Source organism: Exophiala dermatitidis, assembly GCF_000230625.1.
Source record: "Exophiala dermatitidis NIH/UT8656 unplaced genomic scaffold supercont1.1, whole genome shotgun sequence".
Lineage (NCBI taxonomy): Eukaryota > Fungi > Ascomycota > Eurotiomycetes > Chaetothyriales > Herpotrichiellaceae > Exophiala > Exophiala dermatitidis.
The window spans coordinates 1,112,382-1,133,910 of NW_008751646.1; the positions used below are offsets into that span (position 1 = coordinate 1,112,382).

The window sequence follows — 21,529 nt, forward strand, 5'->3', positions numbered from 1 at the left end:
AGTACGGTATCTCTACAGTTCGGTGCTTCCCAACCCAACACCAGTGTACTTGTACATCATTGCCAGCAGCGGAGATACAATAGATATCTTCCTGTCTGTATAGCGCTTTTTTCTGTGTTCTTTTGCCGCGCGCCACGATTAACCTTACGACAAGCAACAATGTCTACCACCGCCGTCTCTCACATCGCGCTCCGGCGCACCCTCGGTCTGTCAGCCAGCACACTGTCACGAGCTCATGCTCCGAGTCAGCGTCGTTGGGCCCGCGTACACGATGTTCGCTTCGTCACGACGCACCGCGACCCTTTGGACCGATACCGTGAGAAACTGGAACAGAAGGCAAAGCAGTAAGTACGGCAGTACTGGCAGTACAGTACTACTATAGTACTGGTCCCTTATGGCGATCGATGCATCTATCTATCCACAACGGTTCTTCTTCCTACGCGGGATCTATACTCATCTCCTAGGGTGGGATACAATACCTCCCACCCTAGTTGGCGGTAGTAGTGGAGAAATGGGAGTTTGATACACGGGCCTGATATGGTTTAAATGACATTTTTGGAGGGCTGACGAGTTTTATCGTACAGAGAAGGCCTTGAGTCCATATCGTCGCTGAAAGAGGCATACAAGGACAAAATCGAGGAGTATAAACGGTCGGCTCTGAAACCGCCGCCTGGGGCAGGTCCGGTTCCTGTTCCGTCTACGAAGACGACGACAACAGCTTCTCCTTCACCTTCGACCGCCGCTCCCTCCTCGCCAGCACCATCGCAAGCCTCAAACCAGACTCCGTTCCAGCAGCCGCCGCCTCCACCGCCCACTCCCAACCAGGAACCCATACGGACCCCGTCACAGTCAAAATCGTCGGAAAAGTCCAATACGCCAGGAATCAAGCCCCTGTCTTCCTACCTTGATCTCGAGAAGGTCACTGCTCTCGGCAACAAAGAGGTGGAATACATCTGGAGACTTCGTCATGCCAACGATCCCCGCTCTCTATGCGCCGTCATCCCCCTCGAGACATACAACCGTATCTACCAGAATGCCCGGCAACATCCGCAGTTCGTCCTTCCTTTGCCACGGCCGACGGCCGACGACGGGAGCGGGGATGTGAAACAGTCGCCGCAAGGGTTCGAGGGAGGCGAGCGGTCAGCCGCTGACATTCATTTCATGCAATGGGGGTTCCATCCTCCGGCCGGCGCACCGCCGACTCCCGGTTCCAAGACCGCCAATAACCACACCAGTACTGTCATCTTTACGCATTTGGCCGCCTATAAGCTGCACGGGACGTATGCGGAGCCACACACCACCATTACTCATCATCTTGATCTTGCCGACTCCCACGGGATCGTCTTATTGAATGGGTCTGTTGTGGATGGACGCGGCGTCAGTGTCGAAGAAGGCAGATGGTTGCTGATGTGCCTGCAAAAGTTCTATGACTATGAAGCGCATGGCGGAGGTATCGGTCGTGAAAAGCGGCGAGGCTTGTTGCAGAAGTTCAGCAGTGGCGACCAGGGATTCAGCCTCGAGGAACTGGTTGATGAAGCCGAAAGGCTCTCATGATGGGGACATCCCTCTGCCTTGTGAGAGCCAATCTCAGGCCCACAGCTCGCTCCGATCGACATCGACACTATCCCGCTTCAGATTCTTCTTCTGGGCGCCTCTGAGCACATCTCGAGACAGAAATTCCCAGATGGTGTCAAAATACTCTGGTTCTGCCACGGTTGAGTTGTGGTCACCGTTGGGGAACTCTTTCCACACTTTGCGGGTACTCGGACATTGATCGTACAATGCCTTCATCATAGAGGGAGGTACTATTTCGTCCTGTCGGCCAGAGAGAAACAATATCGGCATGTCCTTGTCGCTGATCTTGGCCATGGTCTCTTCGGAATTCCATTGTTGATGGCAGAGCGCTGCGATGTACTTGGCAGGCGGCATCACCGATGGTATCAGTTTTCGAATGGACAGAAATGTATTTTCCAGGATCACACCAGCAATATCGCCCGCCTGCTCGTTCGCCTGCAGAAGTTTCACCGCCACCGCGCCTCCCAGGCTCTGTCCATAGAGAACGATATGTGTTTTTCTCAACTCTTCGTGGCTCCGGACGAAGTCTAGAGCTGTTTGGCCATCCACGGTCAGGCCGTTCTCATCCGGCGAGCCAGTCGACAGACCGTAACCTCGATATTCGACCATGAATACGTGGCAACCCACGCTCTCTGACAACACCTTACCTATAGGCAGTCGGTGGCCCACATTGCCAGCATTACCGTGGAACATAACCAGTGTGATATCTTTCTTCAAGGTGGGGGTCGGCGGTCGCAAAAGATATGCATGAAGCGTTTCGCCGTCGGGTGTAGGGAATTTGATGGATTCGGCGGCTCTGATGCGGAATTGCTCTGGTTTTGGTACCTCCGTCCTAGAGCCGGGTGGAAGATTGGCGGGATAGATTATGTCGTTTTGCTTGAAATAGAGCAGACTACTTCCTAGAGCAGCCAGCCCGGAAGATGCGAACAAGGGAATCCGCAGGTACGAAAATGCGGTGCCCATGCTGGCGACTGTAAACAATGGCAGAGGTACGAGGTGCGTAGAAGCGTTCAGATCGAGTATTTAGAAGGCAGGCATATGCCATTCAGGAGATGCGCAGGGAATTAGGCAGAACGAACATCGGGCGGAAAAGTGGCCCAATTGTCGATGTTCTGCACAAGGCCGTTCAAGGGATGTAGGGCGCAAGTGCTCATTGCGCAGTAAAAATAAATCGAGGTTGTTGAGTGTCTGTCTAGACGATGCTGCGGCGCTGTAGTTGTAGGATCGGAGGAGGTCGAATCGTCCGTCACCGGTGTCAGGCGCAGGCGCAAGTCGGAAGAACCCACGTCGAGGCTCCGGAGCTACGTTGGCGCAGAAAGCTAGCCGCTTGCCGCCAGCCCAGGCCAAAGCTCTCTCTTTGGCGCATGCAGTGCAGTGTTAGCCGCCTCACTTGCAGCGCAATTGCACCGTTGGCGGAGAACGCGTTTACCTTGGTGTGCCTTGCCTTCAAGTTGCCCAACACTGCAATACATATCGTATCTTCATTCCACTGTTGCCATCGTGAACCAACCTCAACCGCCGTTACGAAAGGTTCCTCTCGCCGAATTGCCCTGAACTGCATCGTTTCTGCTTGCCACCACCCACCGACGTCTCTCTCTTCGTTCCTACAGCCACAGCTCCGCAACCATGATCGCCGGCCCTGGTACGGGCATGCTAGGTGAAGATGGAATCCACATCGACATGAACCACCTGAAATCCGGCGAGGTCAACTTGGGGACATCCATCATGGCCATCAATTTCAAAGACGGTGTCATCCTAGGAGCTGATTCTCGAACGACGACCGGAGCATACATCGCCAACCGGGTAACAGACAAACTTACTCAGGTGCACGATACAATCTGGTGCTGTCGCTCAGGCTCAGCAGCCGATACACAGGCCGTGGCTGACATTGTGCAATACCACTTGGGGATCTACGGAATCATGAACAACGAGCCCCCTACGACTCAGACCGCGGCTGCTCTGTTTCAAGAACTGTGCTATGATAACAAGGACCAACTAAGGTAGGCGATGTTTTCCCTTGAAACTGCTTGTTGGACTTGAGCTGATTGTTCTAGTGCTGGCATCATTATTGCAGGCTATGACAAGAGAAATGGTGGTCAAGTCTACTCGATACCTCTGGGCGGATCATTACACAAGGGCCCTTATGCAATCGCAGGCTCTGGTTCGACCTACATCTACGGTTTCTGCGACGCGCATTGGAAAGAGGGCATGACGGAAGAAGAGGGAGTTGATTTTGTGAAAAATGCCCTAAGAGAGGCCATCAAATGGGACGGCAGTTCTGGTGGTGTTATCCGAATGGTGGTTTTGACGGCCAAGGGGGCACAGCGACATCTGTATCTGCCAGATCAAGACTATCAAGGACCAGGCTACAAGAGCGTGTAGACATAATCCCAGGCGTTAAGGATCTTGTTGCTTTGGGTCATGCATCGAAAACGGAATTGCCGGAGTCAAGACAGGTCATGGGGTGAAAAAAGACCGCCATGGATGTGCCTGTGGTGGTTAAGACTGCGTTCGGGGTTGGATGGTAATGTCATCCGATCCATCGGGATCCAAAACAACGTCCACCCAGGGGCAAGCACTGTTGTGTTTGTAGATGTACCGAGTCTTGCCTCCTGTTGTAGAGCGGCTGATAAAATCTGGAACCGGTCAAAACGGCATACATACGTACTGCACGCTGTGTACCACTCCTAGCTGATCGGCTACATTATAACAATTTGAATAGCGTGCATTATAAACCGACTGCTATCTCATGCGGTAGCGTACAGAGGTGGGAATACGTTGTACAGTACCACAAATGTATAAGGTAACAACTATATTATTAGGGGTCCTGGGCGCCTGCAAAATGACGCCAGGCTGCTGGCCATGGACGAACCCTGGGACACGATTATTGAGAGTGCTTGATTTGGGCATCTGCACTGGCTGCACAACGGTATCCGTCCATTATTAGCATTGTACTAAGCCCTCTAGCATTCTACTAACAGGCTCCGTCACAGTACTTATTCCTGCCACTTGTATACCGGACTGGGGAACTATCGGCTAGTACCACTATTATTGCTGGGTCCTAATGCTATCTAGTCCCGCCCGGGCAATTCTCGTCCTTCGCCTGCGGTCTGTGCCTCTTCGCTGCGTCCCTGCGCTACTCAACTTATCAACTCCCAGTTCGTGATCTGTGATGCCACCCAACCGCCTATTCTTTGTAACTCCGTTGTCCTTCACGTTGCTTCCTGTTTCACCTTTCCGTCTTCACTCCCGCTGTCCGGAATCCTTGTCTTAGATCAACGCGCTAGGCGATTCTCACAACACCAAGCGGACAACGGCATGGCTATGGTAAGTTGCCAGCGTCCTGTTCCCCCCACCGCTCACCAGCACATGCTACTGCAGCTATTCCGGTCTACCACTGGCACTTCTGTACCCTCAGTCTGTCCCCTCTGCCAGACATGAGCGCCGTCACATTCAAAGTGTATTTCCTCATAGAAGTGTCCTCTGGTCCTTCCCGTCGTGTCCAATGCATCCCTCCTGCGACCGGCTGAGGCGAGAGCTTTGGAGAGACACGTTGCCATCATGAAAAGAAACACTTTGCTCACGAGCCTATGGACTGTGACTATGGGGACACCATGCCGTGGCGGACTCTGATTTGGTTTGATGCAGAATAAGAAGTGCTGACGCGACTCACCACAGACACTCCACGCGACTGAATGAGATGGGCTCGTTGGTGATAAGCCAAGTGGCGCCGGGACTTGGTCAACGCCCTTACCACATGATGGTCGACAGCAATTCTCATTCAGAAGAGGCCTCCGGCAATGCAGCTCAGGCATCAAGAGGAAGAAGCACATCTACATCCACCGCGACGAGGCACGACGCCGCCTTCAACAGAAGAGAAAACTCGTCCACGCCGACTTCACATCCCACGCAGCCGGCATCCTCCACCGACACGTCAACGTCCTCCCGACAGCATGAACACTCCAATAATCATACCATCATTCAACATAGCCGCGGTTTTGATCAGTCCGGCTTCCCATTAACTGGGGATCCTTCGGTAGTGATGGCTGCATCACCTCCTTCTCCCCGATTACAACCGACATACCGGTCGACGAGGTCGCTTGGCGGCTCCGAAGCCACTTCTCCAAGTCGCATCAAAATTCGGGACTTGTCGCATATCCGGAGTTTCGCCAGCGAAGAGTATCTGGCCCGACCTCGGATGGGAGCTCGTTCGTCCAGCTCTTTCTCAGACCCGGGAAGACAATACGAGATCAGCTCGATGCCAGTTACGGACATTATCGAAATGGTGGCCGGACTCTTGACGAAAATCACCACCACAAACGACCGACAACACGAGCATCACCGACCAATGCCACTTACAGAAGAACAAAGTCATTTAAACCCCCACGCATCTTGCGTGTTGGCCTTCCATGGACGAAACGTCCCGGGAATAACGATCCTGAGTTATCTGAGTCGGATTCATAGGTACTGTCCGACCACATATGAGGTGTTTCTGAGCCTGTTGGTATATTTCGACCGAATGACAGAGATGGTCAATCGAGGCCTTCTCGAGCAGGGCCAGTACCGTAGCGATGGTTCGCCTGCAACTGCTCCTCAAGCATCCACACCCACACCCCGTTCTCCAATGCCCATGCACGTGGACAGTCCGCACGAACATCAGGATGTCAGCGGTGGATCATCGTCGGAACCGCCATCTCCGCAGGCTTCGTCCAGTGCCCCGGCCTCTAGGACACCTGGAGATCTGTCACAATTTTTTGTTGTTGACAGTTACAATATTCATCGGCTTATCATTGCTGGTGTTACTTGTGCCAGCAAGTTCTTTTCGGACGTCTTCTACACCAACTCCAGATATGCCAAGGTATGTGATTTGCTTGCTGTCATGTCCGTTGCCACTAATTCTTTTGCAGGTCGGGGGTCTTCCACTTGCCGAGCTCAATAACCTCGAGCTCCAATTTTTGCTCCTCAATGACTTCAGACTATCTGTGCCAGTAGAAGAACTGGAAGCCTACGGCACGATGCTTGTCGAGTTCTATGCCCGCGAACTAGTGGCGCAGCAACAACAACAACAACAGTCTGCTCATGCAGGCTCGTCGCCTCAATCGAACGATGGAATCTACATGGAACCAGGGTCGTCGAAGGCAACGGGACAACCATCTTAAACAGATGGCACCTCCCCAACAACATCATCATTGTACGACATAGATATCGCCCGACTGTTACGAAAAACCATTAATCTTCGACGGGGCCACAGCTTTAGATGCATCAAGGGCCTCTTTTCAGGGCATGACCACACTGGTAGAGAGGGACGAGGGAGTCTCCTGTCATTAACCGGGCAGAATTCACGGCCGATTGTCTGATACCGGAACGATAGATTCCAACGAAGTGATGACAACACAACCATGTTACTCTTCCACGATCATCCTTTCCGAAAAGTGCTATCCGATTACGTCTGGTCCGGTTTTCAGCATCCGACCAATTTGATGTTGGTGAAGAGATCCGGCATCTGGGTTTCTTGTTTCGGTGCATTCGTACGAGGTTTCGTTGGGAACTATGATGATTGTCCTTTTTCCCCCTGGTCTTGCTGTGCGACTGGGCCTCGCTAACCACCCCCTTTGTTTGTCTTTTGCTTTCCGCTCTCCAGTCATTCACGAATGAGACCCACATTAATAAATGCCCCTAGCTACGGCTGTTATAGACTGCATACCATACCCTCATTGCTTTTATTTGAACTCGTCGATCGTTTTGCTTTGCTGTGCTTTCTCATGGCTCGGGGTTTTCGTCCAGGTTCGGTCTTTGGGATGTTGTCGATTCCACTAGTGTCAGTGGAGGGGAGTCTACAGATATAAATGGTCGGTCGGAAGGTGGGCCAGGAAGAGGGTAGGAACAGACAGGACATGGCAGTGCTGACGGTAGGATGTGGTCGGGGAGTTTTGAGAAGAAGAACGAAATGAAATTCTGATGATGGGGTTGTTGTTATTATTGCCCAATGGCAAAATGATGACGGGAACTTGCAAATGAATGCAAGGGAGGAAAGTGGCAGAGGAAGGATTGAAGGGGTCGAAAGAGGACTGTCAGTGTTCAGGGGACTTGAAGGGTTGCTGTGGTGTTGAGTGCTGTACACATACAGTAGTATTACAGTACTTGTATACAGACCGGGGAGACATCAACTTGAACCGCCATTCGAGATGGTGTCGGTTGATCCAATTGTCAGTCACGGGTCAATCAATAAATTCATTGAATCAAGCTTGTTACAGTATACCTGCCTGGTCACCAGCCTGCCTTTTGCTGTTACATGGGTCATCGTTGATAAATTATGTACAGTAGTAGAAATAGCTTTTGTTTGTTGACATACTAGATCTATGCTGTAGTTTTGTCAAATTTTGTCTCCATATAGTAGTCGTCCACAACGAAACCTCCCACACACGGCACTCATCACTGCATCAATAATGATAATCACAGATAGCCCGCATACATATTTGTAGTTTTATCATTTCCGATCTCTGGAATGTTCTACTGTACAGTACTGGTATATTCATATCTTGTCAAAACAGCCCTGGAACCTCGACATCTCTTCAGTCTTCAACCTCGAATTCGTCAGTCTTGTCTTGAGACACGTCTGCATCGTCGGTCTCTGCTAAATAAAGTCTACCTGTCCAAAGTACCGTTGCAGTGCGGCGCACAGAATTTAACCTCACGGCAAGGCTGTTTAACCAAAGGTATTGTAGCAAGCTATTTGGCACTCTAGACACAGCGCAAATCAATGAAATCTAATTGATTTTTGCGACGACCCGCAAGCCGCAGCCTGCCCTTAGACCATGACGAAATCTCTTCCTGTATGTCCTCTGTAAACGCCAGTTTATTGATAATGTGCAGACGGTATGATACATGCAGAATAAGCACAGACGCAACCCACCCCAGAGTCCCATGCAGAGCAAGCCCGAAATCCCAAAGCCCGAACCTATGCACCTATGCTGATGCTGCTGCTAAAAAAGAAAGAGAAAAAAACGCCCCCCACCCATCAATTCATAACCGTGAGCTCATCCGTCGACTAGTCAATCCTTTTTAAACTTGTCTCGTCATAGCTGTAGTGGTAGTCTTTCATCAAACAGTTTGCGAGTCGTGAACCCGAGTTCGCTGCAGCAGCGATAAGCGAAAGACTAAGATCCGCGGAACAGAAACTGCATATCTTCCGGTGTCAGCTTGTCGAGAGCAACCTGATCATTATTGACCGTGCCGTTGATCATGTTGGCCTTTTTCTCTTGTAGCATGACGATTCTCGACTCGACTGAATCTTCAATGACCAGACGTGTGATGACGCAGGGACGACGCTGACCGATTCGATGGCATCGATCGGCGGACTGCCATTCAGCAGCAGGATTCCACCACGGATCAACAATGTACACTCTGCTGGCCTCAGTCAGGTTGAGTGCCACACCGCCTGCCTTCAAGGAGACCAAGAAAACTTCGACATCCACGTTGTTCATGAAATGGTCAATCGACTTCTGCCTCTGGGCCGGGCTCATACTACCATCGAGGAGCACGGTGCTGAACCCGGACTTTTGCAGGCGCCACTGCACCAGTTGCAACATCGATGTAAATTGAGAGAAGACGATGCTTTTGTGGGTTTGTTTCTTGCTCCGGAGTTTGTACAAATCGTAGACGAGCATTTCGATCTTGGTCGATGAGGTCCAGTCCTCCATCTTGATACGATTGATGATGGAAGACTTCTTGATATTGTCTTCATCCTGTTGGATCTCGGGCTGATCCCAGTCGATGACCAAAGGAATGTGACAAGCGGGACAGTCGGCTTCTCCGCCATCACCGGCAAAGGACTGGACATATGACTTGGCACATTGACGACAGAATTCGTGACGACAACGTGATCGAATTGCCTCTTCAGCCGGTTCATCACAGATGCAGCAAACGAGAACGTTCTGACCTCCTTCGGCATTTCTGCGCAGAATCAAGTCGGGATGGTCGGCGACTTGTCTCATTTGCATGATCAGACCAAAGATATTGGCGTAATTGTTCAACATGACACCCTGTGCAACATATGTGTCGAATTTCCGAGAGGAATTGGACATGATACTCTGACTGAAGTCACGTTCAATTTCCCCAAAGAACTCGTTGTGGATAATGACATCTTTGGGCGGTAGTTCCATGGAAGATGTATGGTCTCGTTTCATGCGACGGAGCATGATGCGGTCGGTGATCAGGCGCAGCTTGTCAAGACCCTGCTTTCGCAGTTCGGTGCTCTCGCTTTGAGTGATCGGATTAAGGATCTCTTGGTTGAAGACTGAGACGTGATCGAAGCCACTATGTTTGCAGCTGGTGCACATCTTTTGCGAGTCCTGACTCCAATGAAGCTGACGACATTTGCAAGCCTTGCAGAAATAACAAGCAAACGGCACCACCTCGAGGAAGCGGAGCAAGGAGAAGAACTCTCCAATTCGGTTCTGCACCGGCGTTCCCGACAAGCACCATTTGTAATCGGACTTGAGTGCAAAGCATGCTTTGGAAACACTCGTGGTGCGTTGCTTGATGCTGTGGGCTTCATCAAGGATGATGCGGTGGTACTTGATGGCATGGAGTACACTGTCCTCTTTGACGATTCCATCGTTGCGGTTCCAACCTTTGTTTTCCTTGCGGAACATTGATTCAAGCCCCGAATAGGACACCATGATAACGTCGTACTTCTTCAAATCCTTGACACTTAGATGCTTGCACTTGGGGTTGGCAGAGATGTGGTAGACAAGCACGTTCAACTTGCCACTGGTGTAGTCTTTGATTTCTGCTTGCCATTGCATCAATGCAACCGGAGGAACGACGACAAGCGTAGGGTCCTTGGCCGGCCAGTCGGACATGATCAAGCTCACCGCTTGGATAGTCTTACCCATGCCCATTTCATCGCCCAGTAGACCACCTTTCCACTGGGATTTCTCCTGTTTGATCATCCAATCTAAGCCTTCTAATTGAAAGGGTTTGAGCTTGCGATTGATCCCGGTTGGCTGCTGAGCGGGAACAGGCTTGATTGGATCGATCGCCTTAATTTCTTCCCACATCGTCTTGATCTCCGGATGAGCTTTCTCTAGTCGCGCGCGTTCTCTAAACCGACGACGCTCCACGGGATCAGAAATATACGCGAAGTGGTTGGAGTGATGGCGGCTTTTCTGTGCGGAGGGCGGATTCGCACTGTTGGCAAGATCCAGAGCCGCTTGAAAGGGCGTTGAGGCGGAGGAGCCAGAATCAGAGTCGGAGAGCTCACTTTCAGTGAACAGCGACGAAAGTTCAGAGTCTTCATCATCGAAAAGAGACAAAGGGTCACCTCTCTCGGCGGCGTTTTGAATCTTGGACTTCAAGTTGGCCCGCGGACGGCGTCTGGGAAGGAGTGGAACATCGTCATCTGTCTCCTCTTGCGAGTCGAGCACTTCTTCGAACCGGCCTTGTGCTCTACCAAAATCCGATCGGGTGCGACGGCGTTTTGATAGTGGCTGAGAGTCAGAATCGTCGGACTCGGAATCTGCAACCATATTGTATTCTTCCTCTTGAAGTTTCGAGGCGATCTGGAAGTCCAGGTCTTCAGAATCATTTCCAGCCATATCCAGATCTGTGACTGTCCGTTTTCGTGAAGCCCCGTTGCCACCACTCAATGCAAACTGAGAAGCCTGCAACTGTAGAAGCCTCGCAGTAGCCCCAACCTTGGTGTTGGTCCCTGCTTGTTCCATGGCGTCCGGTGTTGGGACTGTGCTTGTACCGGGAGTCTCATAATTTGAGGATTCTACCGAATCTGCGATGGAAGACGGCGCAGTAGAGTCTGGACGGCTGAAGCCTTGACTAGCAGCAGCATTGCCACGACGACTGGGGACGTAAACACCCTGGAAGGTTGCTTTCGAGATCGAGCTGGACGAGACTATGTCTTCGGGGCCATCGGAATCTGGGATTTCCTTTGGGAAAGACCGTGTGGTCCGCTTCGAGGGTTTTGAGGGCAAAGGCAGGGATGGTTCTGGTGTGGCGACTTTTGAGGCTGCACATGCATGGTTAGATCGGCCGCGACACCAGCTAGTTGTATGTGAATAACCTACCAGCAGCTTTCCTGGTGCTGGAAGACCTTGTAAGACGAGCGCCGGCCCCCATCTTGATCGTTGAAGATTGTTCGCAATGGTGGAGGGTAGATCGGTAAAGTCTCAACTTTGTTGCGGGCGCGGGATCAAGGCCTAAGCGGGAGAAGGGGCTAATCTTTTAGTGTCAGGGACCCGCGTCCAAGTCAGGTTGTTAGTGCATTTTCTGCCTGGATAAAGGCGCGTCCATCACGTGAACACGTGAGCCCGCGTAAAGTGGTTTCTAGGCTGCATTGCACTGCAGGCAGCGGCATGTTAAAGTTTACGCTCACACTATTTAAAGGCTTCAAAGTCCGCTTCATGTCTTCCAGTTCCTTTTCTCTCATCAACGCATTATCGTAGGGTGACAAACAGCTGCCGATATATGCAGGAGGGACAGAGGTTGACTGCTACTGATGATATCGAGAATTCCCAAAGCCGTGAAGCCCTGCTTTATTCGGGTGCTTAGCGGCTGATAAAGCGGATTCCTTTCTGAAGCACATCATGTTTTGAGGCAAGCAAGGCCACCTTCTTTGGACCGTTACTATTTGCGTCTGCTATTGGAGGTTTGCTGTACTGTGTATAGTGCACCCGCTTGCCACTTTCATATACAATGTTGTAGTTCTGTCAGGTTGTCTCCATCACTGGAGTTCGTCTCCATATGATGGACACGCTTTATTTAGGCTGTTTTGTACATGTGCATAGTCGGTGTCACTCCCAGACACCTCGTCTCCTTTCCTGGAACAATTAGCTCCTTCATGTGTTGGTGACCCAACCACAACTATTTCCCGAATTGATGGCCGTGGCGACTTTGTCTGTCTTCTTGAATTCTGATCTAAATGTATGTGTGTGACACCTGCATTGAGTCCAGGTGTATGCAGTCGAACAAGAATGTGGCAGCGGTGCAGGTGCAGATAAGGCTGGGAAATCAGGAGCTCCACAAGGCTGCAGGTGCTCTATCGATAACAATTTCCCCCAGATCTCAGATTCTCTCAGGGCCTGGTCAGAATCCACTAATCACGGGCAATTATAGCGGGCTTCTGCCTGGCACTAGTCCCAGGGCAGTCGCGTCAATTGGTCGCGTAAAGTGGTTTTCTTGGCGTGTTTGGTGCATCACTGCGCAGTGATGCGACCCTTTCAGATCCACTCGGGCCTTGAATGAGAGAACCGATCTTCACTTCCCAAAGCAGTTTCCTGTTGAAAGCATACCTCTGGGGTGACAATTGCCAAGGTCGGATGCTCGATTGCGCCACGTCTTAAACTATTCTCCTTCTCTCCAACTGACTCCTGCAATTCCAGACATCGGCTTGTCGCGACAACTTTGGAACCATTACAGTGGCGCTTCGCCACCGATCTGACAATGTGAGTGATGCCGTTTCTTCCTAAGAGACACAAAGAATGCCTCTGACACTGAGTTTTTAGGGCTCCTCGGCGTGCTTCCGCTCGCGCTGCTGCGACAAATCGCATCCGTGGGCCGCAGTCGGCACTCACGGACTTTCTTGCATCCCACAACATATCGGCCGCACAGATCCATGCAGACTACGAGCGACGCTTGCAAGAATCGGTGCGTGCCCAGGAAGAAGCGGACAGGAACAACAGCAATCAAGAAAACGAGGAGGAAGATGACGACGAGGATCCAGTGGAGCGCAAGAAGCGCAAGCGGAGAGAGGAGAAGACGTTGATGAAGATCAAGCAGAGCAAAGAGTTCAAGAGACGCAAGTTCGAGAATCAGCAGGATAACATCAACGAGGACGATGACGAGATTGCGCGGAGCATGATGGCGAGCTCGAAGCCTCTGCCGGGACAATTGGACAATTGCGAAATATGCGAAAAGCGGTTCATTGTGACGCCATACAGCAAGACCGGACCGAACGGCGGACTCTTATGCGCCAAGTGCTCCAAGGAACTCAAGGACGAGGAAAAGAAAGAGGCCCAAGCCAACAAGAAGAAGAAAGCGGTTGCTCCACGTGGTCGACGACGCCAAACCGAGAGCGACCGGTTGATGGGAGACGTCAAGCCAGGCGCAAAGACTCTGGTGGACATGTGCGTCCGACGAGTGGCCAATGTGGTGCACGACATCGAAGAGTTTGGCGACATGCCACAGAACCTGTTGGACCGATTAAGCCAGATCCTCTCGAAGCAGCGGGTGATGACGCCTCGGGTGCTCGAATTGTTCTTGCGGCCCGACATTGACCGCATCGACATCTACGACTGCGGCAAGCTCGAGGAAGAAGACTTCCAGAAGATTTTTGCATACATGCCCAATGTCGAGTTTGTCAACCTGCGGTTTGCCGGTCAAATGAAGGACCCGCCGCTGCTGTACATGGCAGACAAGTGCAAAAAGATTCGTCACCTGCAGCTCGGGGCAACCAACCTGGTTTCAGACGCCGCTTGGCTGACTATGTTTCGAGAACTCGGCCCGCAGCTCGAGAGCTTGAAGTTGTCGGAGCTGAACGACGCTCTTGGGGACGACATCGTCAAAGAAGCCGTGAAACACTGTTCGGGTCTGAAACGACTGAAACTTAGGTCGTGCTCGCACATGGGCGAGGCGTCGATTGAGGCTCTATGCTCGCTCCACAACCTCCAACACCTGACACTCGCTATTGCCCAGCAGGAGACATCGGCTGCCACACTGGTCAAGCTGGTTGAATCGCTTGGGCCGAACCTCCGCACATTGTGTCTTGAAGACTATGCGGAACTCGACGACACTGTCCTGGAAGCCATCAAGACGCATTGCAACAAGTTGACCAAACTGCGGATTCGAGGAAGCAGCCTCTGCACCGACGCCGCCTTTGCAAGCCTGTTTGACAACAAATCGCCTTTCCCGTCCTTAGTCTATGCCGACCTCTCCGACAACCGGGACATGGACAACATGAACCCCGAAGGCCCACAGGACAATCCAGTCGGCTTTGGATCCGCAGCCCTGATCTCGCTCATGCACCACTCTGGACCACGCCTGGAACGTCTCAACCTCAAGGCCTGCCGGCACATTTCTCACTCAGCCCTCATGGACGTCTTCGACGGCGTCAAGCAGTATCCGGCTTTAAAAGATGTGGATTTGTCATTCGTCACCCAGGTCGACGATGTGGTCATGAACGGTATCTTCAAGAGCTGCCCGGCCCTCGCGAAGCTCGCGGTCTTTGCTTGTTTCAATGCAAGACAGGCCAGGATACCTGCCGGCATTGCTGTGGTCGGTTTGCCCAATGCCCAGGATAGCATTGTCATTGGCGGAGACGGCTTCGGCGATTTGTGACCGCATTGACGGAAGGTTTTCTGATTCTCATTCTTACGGGCATGAGATTCCCCGGCCACCTGTGCAAACCAAAGGGCAGTTCGGTCGGTCTGCTTGTTTTTTAAATGCTCCCTCGACCTCGTCACCAGGCTGGACTGGAGATCAGGAATCAATGATCTGGACCTGAGAATCCGAGGCCGGAGGACGGAGTGGAGTGCATGGTTTAACGGACAAAAGAATCATGAGATTCACGACATTGGGCTGGCGGAAACCCAATGTACTGTATGTGATTTGCAAGCGGCTCGGAGAGACAGACAGACTGACTCTGGCTCTGCACATCATCACGAAACGAAATGCAGCGGTTCTAGCATGGTATTGCTAGTACATAGCTAGAACCTTAGTTACGAATATCAGAAAATACCCCCTTTTTCACTCTTCCTTTACTCTTGTTCATGTGCATAGAATCGCCTCATTTCACTTTGAAGGTCAAGTAACACTTCATTGGAGTATGTCATTGCGCAGAAACATATTCTGTATTTCCTCTCACTACATGCAACATGCCTATGTACAAGAGTCTATAGGAGACCACCTACACTTGGACTGTACTAGTGAAGCCTTCCTTTGCAATGTAAGATGCTGCAAGCTGCAATGCCTACTTGGATCAAGACATCTATTAAGTCTGTCTCATACAGACATTGCGCATGCATCCATACCAGTAGTGTACCATCATACACTGTAACCACAATGCTAAAGTGGTTTTCCCGCTTCTTTTCAACCCGAAACATCTTTGCATTCTTTCTGTCTTTCTTTTCCCCCTCAGTCACGATTAATCAATGGACAAATTAATGATGCTTTACCCTGCTGACCACAGACCAGCAGTGCTGCAGTGGGGATGGATAAGGTATCTGTTTTTTATTCTTGAACAGACCTAAAGCATCTCGATGCCTTCGACAACAGCATCGAGTCTATATTCGGGATCGAGCTTGCTGCTATGGCCGGCCCCGGTGCCACCATTTGAGTCTGCAGCCAGCAACATCCTCGCCAAAGCAGAGAGCTGTCTAGCCTTCGTTTCAGTTTCCAGCTCGGCACTCTTCTGCCTCGCGACATCGATGACCGACTCAGAAATATTCGCCAAGCGGGCAACATTCAAGCCGTAGCTCCGATGGGCGACGCCCTCAGCGACCTCATACAGAAACGCGACGTTCTCATCATCATCCTCGCGGAAGCGCATATGGACATTCTTGAGTTCACCGTTGGGAAACCCATTCGCCATGCGCGCGAGCATCTGGTAATGCGTAATGAACAACGTCAGACACTTGCGGTCACGGACCAGATAGTCGAGGACCGAGGCTGCGATGGCGACGCCGTCGTGCGTGCTGGTTCCTCGACCCAGTTCGTCGAGAACGACCAGACTGCGGTCCGTGGCGAGCTTAAGGATATCGCTGGTCTCACTGAGCTCGACCATGAACGTACTCTCGCCGGACATCATGTTGTCGCGGGCGCCCATGCGCGTGAAGACGGCGTCAAGAATACCCAGGGTCGCCGACGTCGCGGGCACAAAGGACCCGATTTGCGCCATGATGGAGATCAGTGCCACGGAGCGCACGTACGACGATTTGCCGCCCATGTTGGGGCCCGTCACCAGCAGTGCTCGGGTTGTGTCTCGAGAGATGGAGATGTCGTTGGGCACGTACGTGTCAATGAGCAGCTGTTCGACCATCGGGTGGCGACCTCCCTCGACCTCGACCACGGTGCCCTCGGTGAACCGGGGTCGGACGTAGCCGGGCTGCGAGGCCACGTTGGCCAGCGACAACAAACAGTCTAGCCGGGCGAGGTTTTGCACTGTGTCCCGAAACAGCTGGTATTTGGTGCTGATGTCGGCCAAAAGGTCCTTGTACGCCTTGTCACACGCCGCCGCGAGAGACTCTTTATGTTGGTCGCGTTCGCGCAGGAGCTTGACAACTTCCGGTGCATGGAACCGGGAGATCTTCTTGGTGCCCGAGATCTTGGTCCAAGACGCAGGCACTTTCTTGATCATCGCGGAATTGTTGTCCACTTCAACCAGGTAGTCTATCCCAGCCACTGTCGCGTACTCGACCGGCCGCTTCTTGCCCAGCTTTTCGGCTGCTATCGCCCGGAACTCGTCCAGGTCATGCTCCACCGCTGCTATCCCGAACTTGTGCTCCGTAATGGTGTCGTTTTCGGCGCCTTCTTGAAAGAAATTATATTTGTCGTCCGATTTGGCTGCTTGCAGATTGATTTTGTCCAGATACCCTACCACTTCGGTGAGCACTGATGGCAAAGGTGTCATTGCAGACGAGATTAGTTCCGAACTGAAGTTGGTGGAAGCGGCGTCGGTCACATATGCAAACTCGTTGGCCAGGAATTGCAGTGCCTGTAATACGTTCAACAACTCTGGTCGGGTGCATTTGCCGTAGTAGATCCGAATTAAGCTCTTTTCCAGATCCGTCTTCAGTCGGGATAGAGCATGCCTCAACTTCTCAACATATGTCGCCTTTGCAGGATCCAGGAGCTCCTCAACTGCGGCCAACCGTTCTTCAATTCCCTGCCGGTCCAAGAGCGGACGTCCGACCCACTTGCGAAGTAGTCTGCCTCCAAATCTGGTTTGCGTTCTATCCATCATCCAGTAGAGACTCCCTTTTGTGGAGTGGTCCGTCTGATTTTGGTAGATCTCGAGACTGGTAAGAGTGTTGCTGTTCAGCAGCATGTGCGAGCGAGCAGAAAATGGCTGGAAATACTTCGTCAGCTGGAACACATGCTCCAGACCATAGTCAGACAAGTGGTCGATCATGGCAGACAGACAGATCGATACGTTCTCCGGCAAGCCTAATATTTTGTCAAACACTTTGGTTGCTTTCTCGTGATCTGCGGGAGATTCTTTGAGCTTGTCAGCATAGAAGGAAGATATGTGGCCGTGGGCTTGCGCTGCCATGGTCTTCGGCTTGGGTGTCCGTTCTACTCGGATCTTGTCCCCAAACACGTTCGTCTTGCTGCCAGACAAGTGCATGACGAGTTTTTCCGTTGCCCTTGATAGTTCACCGACGATTAAGAATTCACATGGTGCGATGTGAAGTAGGCGAGTCTCGATCTCGCCTCGCATGAACCCGTCCTCGAAGTCGTCGTAGATGATATCCCCCGTTGCAGGCTGGACCGCAACCAGGCCCACGTGAACCTTTTCGTCGTTGCCGTAGCCCTTGGTATTCTCTTCCGTCATACAAAGCAAGAAGCCGGTAGACGGTGATTGAGGTGTAGGGCTACCTCTGCCATTGTCCTCAATGCCCTCTATGTCATCAATATAGGTGCCTTTTGTGTACAAGTTTGTGAGCTTTCGGACAAACGGTGCGTTTCTGTTGTCGCCCACTGCCTTCAGGGCCGCAGTTTCGAGTTGGCGGACAACACCCACTTTGTGACCTGCAGCTACCAATCGTTTGACATGAACATGCAGTCGATGGACAGGAATACTGGCAGAGGCGAAACGATCCAGATGGGCTTCGGAGGGATGCTCGTCGAACCGATACTTTCCCGGTATACACACGATCCCTAACTCTCGGGCCGCAATTCGAGCATCCTCTCCAAAGAATCGAAACTTGTAGCCGACTTCGACCACTAAGAGAGTATCCATATGCGCCTTCTTGATCTCAATCACTTGTTTCTCCATGGGTGTAAGTTTGCTTCCGCCTTTCTTGACGCCTGACTTTGTCCGAGATGTGTTCTTCGGCGGTTCATCAGCAGCCTCGTCTTCTCCATCCTCGTGTTCTTGCTCGTCAGCATCTTCGTCGATTGCTCGGTTTCGCCTTTTGATCTCCGCAATGCTGTCTGGTTGGCCTAATTTCTTTACAAACTTCCGGTGCAGCTCGTCCTTTCGTTGCCTCTCAGCGCTGTCAACGTCGTCTTCATGGTTTTCTCGGAGAGGAGATGATGAAAAAACGTATTTAGAAGTCTTGCCGGAACCCGAAGGAATAGCCAACGGCGTTGCCGTGGCCTGGCCATTTGCTGCAATTGGTCGGAGTGTTCTGATGTGTTCTTCATCGCCTTCCTGATCACCCTCGCCACCCTCCAGAGAGTCCTCAGCAGGAGTAATCTTGCGCCTTTTCGCCACGGGCAACACCACATCGTCGTCGTCGTCCGCTTCAGGTTCAGAGGGCTTGACTGAGGAATTTGTACAAGGCTGACTCGATGGGGGTTTCTTGAAGAACGCAGACAGGGTCTGCTGTTTCTTCTGGGAGGATGCCATGGTGGACCTGTGGCATTGCTCACCACGTCGGCGAGATATCGCTCAGGACTTTGTAGCAGTGTGTCGATTCTCCATCAATTGTCCCCAGACCTATCAAACATTGCCAGTGAGTGGCACGCGGAAGGAGTTCGCCAATGACGCGAATAGTTGTGGCACTTAACGCGAGATTTACAGTGGTAGACGCGTCGTAGTGGTATACGGCGGAGTATAGTGCTTAATGCGGCAATCCGTGCTGACGAGGCTCTGCCACCCACAGCCTCGTGGCCGGGGTACATCATCGTCACGGTTGACCGGTACTAATAGGACAAGGACCATGAACGCAGCATATGTATGACTTTTATGTACACATGGGCGTTGCAAGCTATTCACTCGAAGACTACCTTCCAATACCTGATAGACCTTTTGAACTTTCGCAGCACCATCACCTCAATTCTGGACACGTGCGCTAACGCAAACAATACATGAGATCCGCATAGCTGCTAGCAGAGAGTGAGCCATTTCGCCATATCTATACCTCACATAATCTGTTTGCTAGTTGAAGGTCAGGTTGGAGATTGGTTGCCAAGACGGGATCTTCTCAGGTGAGAGGTGCTGAGAGAGCTCTGGGATGAATCTCGATGTTTCCGGCTACAGCAGACATCCCATCCGCATGCGGTCTCTGAGGCACTTTCATCGACTGCCTATCGTGTTCGCCACCAAGATGCTCCAAGGCTGGGGCCAAAGGGTTCTTGGTGGTCACAAAAGGGTCGTCAGGTGGCATGCCACCTGGAAACAATCCAAAGAAGCTGCTGAACGGGGACTCTGAAGGCAGTAATGGAGCCATCATGCCCCGGTCAGGGGATTTCCATGCTAAAGGATTTGTGCATGTCCCTTGAAACTCCGGGTGAGACTGAGTAAGAGGTGGGTCGCCTTCTTTGACATCCATCGTATCATAAATGTTTTCATGCTCCCGGTGACTATGCCGATACAACGTATAAGGGTTTGTATATTGCCAGGTGGATTGGTACTCTGGCTGAAGCCATGGCGCTGTAACGGCGGGTAGCTCGGTCTGCGAATCTCTTCCAAGGACGAGGTGATTAGTAGCTTGGGTGTGATTTCGCCCGTCCTCTACAAAAGAGGCCGCGGTATATCCCGGACTCCTGTCCTCAAAAATTGTAAACTGGGCTGGGCGCTGCCGTGAAGGCATGTCACTGAGATTCGACTTGAAGCCGTCCTCATCCTCCTCGGTTGCAAGAAAACGAGTGCCGAGGCCGTATGAATCGCCTGTCGAAGAGCTGGGCAGATAAGGAAGAGGAGGCAGTCCATGCATAAATGGATAGTCGGCCTGTTTCTTCGCTGGAAGCCCCTTTATCTTGCGTCTCACCAGGCGGGGTGCGTTGGGGTCTTTTTCTGCCAGAGGTTGTCTTTTCCGTGCCCGTACTGGCTTTATCTTCGGAAGCGGAGATTCACCATCAATAAGGCTGCTGTCATCTTCGAGATCGTCGATATGCCTCGCTTTCTTGACGTGCCCACCAGGTGAGTATACCACCTCTCTCGGCTCAACTAAGGCGGACAGACGTTCCATTCTTCTCAGCACGGAGCCGTCCTTCTTCTGGTTCCTCTTCCTCTTCATGTCATCCGAAGCCGCGTCGAACAGGTCCATGCCTGGCCATACAGTGCCTTTAAGCTTGCTGTGCTCCGGCGTGACAAGGATTTGAGGGCGATTCTCGACGGGGACGGCATCGTCAGAAGAATGCTGTCCATCAAGGGACTGGGCACGTCTGACAGGAGAGGTGATACGGCTTTGACGTGCTCTAGGCCTGGCAGACCTGGTTTAGACAAACGCAGCGTTTCGCAATCTGAGGGACAATTACCTTGATTTCTTCACAGGGCTGAAGTCTAGGTCACTATCATCATCGATTGCACGTCTGGCGTGTCTTCCCCGAGTCTGTCTGCGCTGACCCTGCTTGCGTCCTTTGGTCGGTCTATTCAGTGGCATTGGTTGCTCGGACGTCGCGTGGTTGCTTGGGCTCTGTTGTGCAACATATGCTCCTTTCCTGGCTGCATTTTTTCTTCTTCCGGCCTTTTTGGCCTCTTTCATGATCATACGCTCCGAGAGCAGCTGACCCAGACCATGTTGCTGGTACCATTGATTGTATGTGGCCAGCTGTACGCCGGCCGCAATTTCTTGGTGGCTTCGCACTTGGAGTTTGTGCAGATGGGATAGATGGCCCTTGGAACTGACATGAGTAAGTAGGTGAGATGTGTCGCTGAAGGAGGGCCGCTTTGGACAGATGCTGCAATTAAGCAGTTCCAAGTCCATAGTGGGCCTGCGAGTTTGTACAAGTGCAAATGAAAAGCAGGGAAACAGCAGGCGAAGCTCGATCTGAC

At 51.9% G+C, this 21,529-nt stretch overlaps 9 protein-coding genes across 10 annotated transcripts; 4 read left to right on the forward strand and 5 right to left on the reverse strand.

Annotated features, from left to right (window-relative positions):
* Positions 1-159: 159 nt before the first annotated feature.
* Positions 160-1,554, forward strand: HMPREF1120_00399 (ATP synthase mitochondrial F1 complex assembly factor 1; the record flags this gene model as incomplete). Its single annotated transcript, XM_009154396.1, has 2 exons — positions 160-344; positions 585-1,554. 2 exons carry the CDS (start codon positions 160-162, stop codon positions 1,552-1,554), a joined length of 1,155 nt encoding a protein of 384 aa, XP_009152644.1.
* On the reverse strand, positions 429-2,796 carry HMPREF1120_00400 (uncharacterized protein). The gene has a single exon (XM_009154397.1). It carries the CDS (start codon positions 2,536-2,538, stop codon positions 1,588-1,590), a length of 951 nt encoding a protein of 316 aa, XP_009152645.1. The 5' UTR covers positions 2,539-2,796; the 3' UTR covers positions 429-1,587.
* Positions 2,797-3,201: 405 nt separating this feature from the next.
* On the forward strand, positions 3,202-3,957 carry HMPREF1120_00401 (proteasome component PRE3; the record flags this gene model as incomplete). Its single annotated transcript, XM_009154398.1, has 2 exons — positions 3,202-3,575; positions 3,630-3,957. 2 exons carry the CDS (start codon positions 3,202-3,204, stop codon positions 3,955-3,957), a joined length of 702 nt encoding a protein of 233 aa, XP_009152646.1.
* A 1,660-nt stretch (positions 3,958-5,617) lies between these two features.
* Positions 5,618-6,734, forward strand: HMPREF1120_00402 (uncharacterized protein; the record flags this gene model as incomplete). The annotated part of the gene is made up of 2 exons (XM_009154399.1): positions 5,618-6,433; positions 6,483-6,734. 2 exons carry the CDS (start codon positions 5,618-5,620, stop codon positions 6,732-6,734), a joined length of 1,068 nt encoding a protein of 355 aa, XP_009152647.1.
* Positions 6,715-7,881, reverse strand: HMPREF1120_00403. 2 transcript variants are annotated; one of them, XM_009154401.1, is made up of 2 exons: positions 7,701-7,881; positions 6,715-7,409 (listed from the first exon to the last, which is right to left on the reverse strand). In XM_009154401.1, the coding sequence occupies exon 2, from the start codon at positions 7,237-7,239 to the stop codon at positions 6,838-6,840; it is 402 nt and encodes a 133-aa protein (XP_009152649.1). In that variant the 5' UTR covers positions 7,240-7,409; positions 7,701-7,881; the 3' UTR covers positions 6,715-6,837. The 2 variants fall into 2 exon arrangements, with proteins under 2 accessions (XP_009152649.1, XP_009152648.1); XM_009154400.1 differs by having other exon boundaries at positions 6,715-7,881.
* Positions 7,882-7,943: 62 nt separating this feature from the next.
* HMPREF1120_00404 (adenosinetriphosphatase) lies at positions 7,944-11,789 on the reverse strand. The gene is made up of 2 exons (XM_009154402.1): positions 11,658-11,789; positions 7,944-11,599 (listed from the first exon to the last, which is right to left on the reverse strand). The coding sequence occupies exons 1-2, from the start codon at positions 11,707-11,709 to the stop codon at positions 8,733-8,735; spliced, it is 2,919 nt and encodes a 972-aa protein (XP_009152650.1). The 5' UTR covers positions 11,710-11,789; the 3' UTR covers positions 7,944-8,732.
* A 1,252-nt stretch (positions 11,790-13,041) lies between these two features.
* On the forward strand, positions 13,042-14,925 carry HMPREF1120_00405 (F-box and leucine-rich repeat protein 20; the record flags this gene model as incomplete). The annotated part of the gene is made up of 2 exons (XM_009154403.1): positions 13,042-13,046; positions 13,095-14,925. The coding sequence occupies 2 exons, from the start codon at positions 13,042-13,044 to the stop codon at positions 14,923-14,925; spliced, it is 1,836 nt and encodes a 611-aa protein (XP_009152651.1).
* Positions 14,926-15,406: 481 nt separating this feature from the next.
* On the reverse strand, positions 15,407-19,460 carry HMPREF1120_00406 (DNA mismatch repair protein msh3). Its single transcript, XM_009154404.1, has one exon. It carries the CDS (start codon positions 19,157-19,159, stop codon positions 15,833-15,835), a length of 3,327 nt encoding a protein of 1,108 aa, XP_009152652.1. The 5' UTR covers positions 19,160-19,460; the 3' UTR covers positions 15,407-15,832.
* A 276-nt stretch (positions 19,461-19,736) lies between these two features.
* On the reverse strand, positions 19,737-21,461 carry HMPREF1120_00407 (uncharacterized protein; the record flags this gene model as incomplete). The annotated part of the gene is made up of 2 exons (XM_009154405.1): positions 19,737-20,958; positions 21,013-21,461. The coding sequence occupies 2 exons, from the start codon at positions 21,459-21,461 to the stop codon at positions 19,737-19,739; spliced, it is 1,671 nt and encodes a 556-aa protein (XP_009152653.1).
* Between the last annotated feature and the right edge of the window lie 68 nt (positions 21,462-21,529).

Bases quoted from the DNA above. Each gene is read 5' to 3' on its own strand.
- HMPREF1120_00400 (XM_009154397.1), bottom strand. From the start codon at position 2,538: ATGGGCACCGCATTTTCGTACCTGCGGATTCCCTTGTTCGCATCTTCC.
- HMPREF1120_00403 (XM_009154401.1), bottom strand. From the start codon at position 7,239: ATGTGGGTCTCATTCGTGAATGACTGGAGAGCGGAAAGCAAAAGACAA.
- HMPREF1120_00404 (XM_009154402.1), bottom strand. From the start codon at position 11,709: ATGGGGGCCGGCGCTCGTCTTACAAGGTCTTCCAGCACCAGGAAAGCT. The intron at 11,600-11,657 runs GTAGGTTATTCA...ATGCATGTGCAG, and splicing joins CAGCACCAGGAAAGCTGCTG to CCTCAAAAGTCGCCACACCA.
- HMPREF1120_00406 (XM_009154404.1), bottom strand. From the start codon at position 19,159: ATGGCATCCTCCCAGAAGAAACAGCAGACCCTGTCTGCGTTCTTCAAG.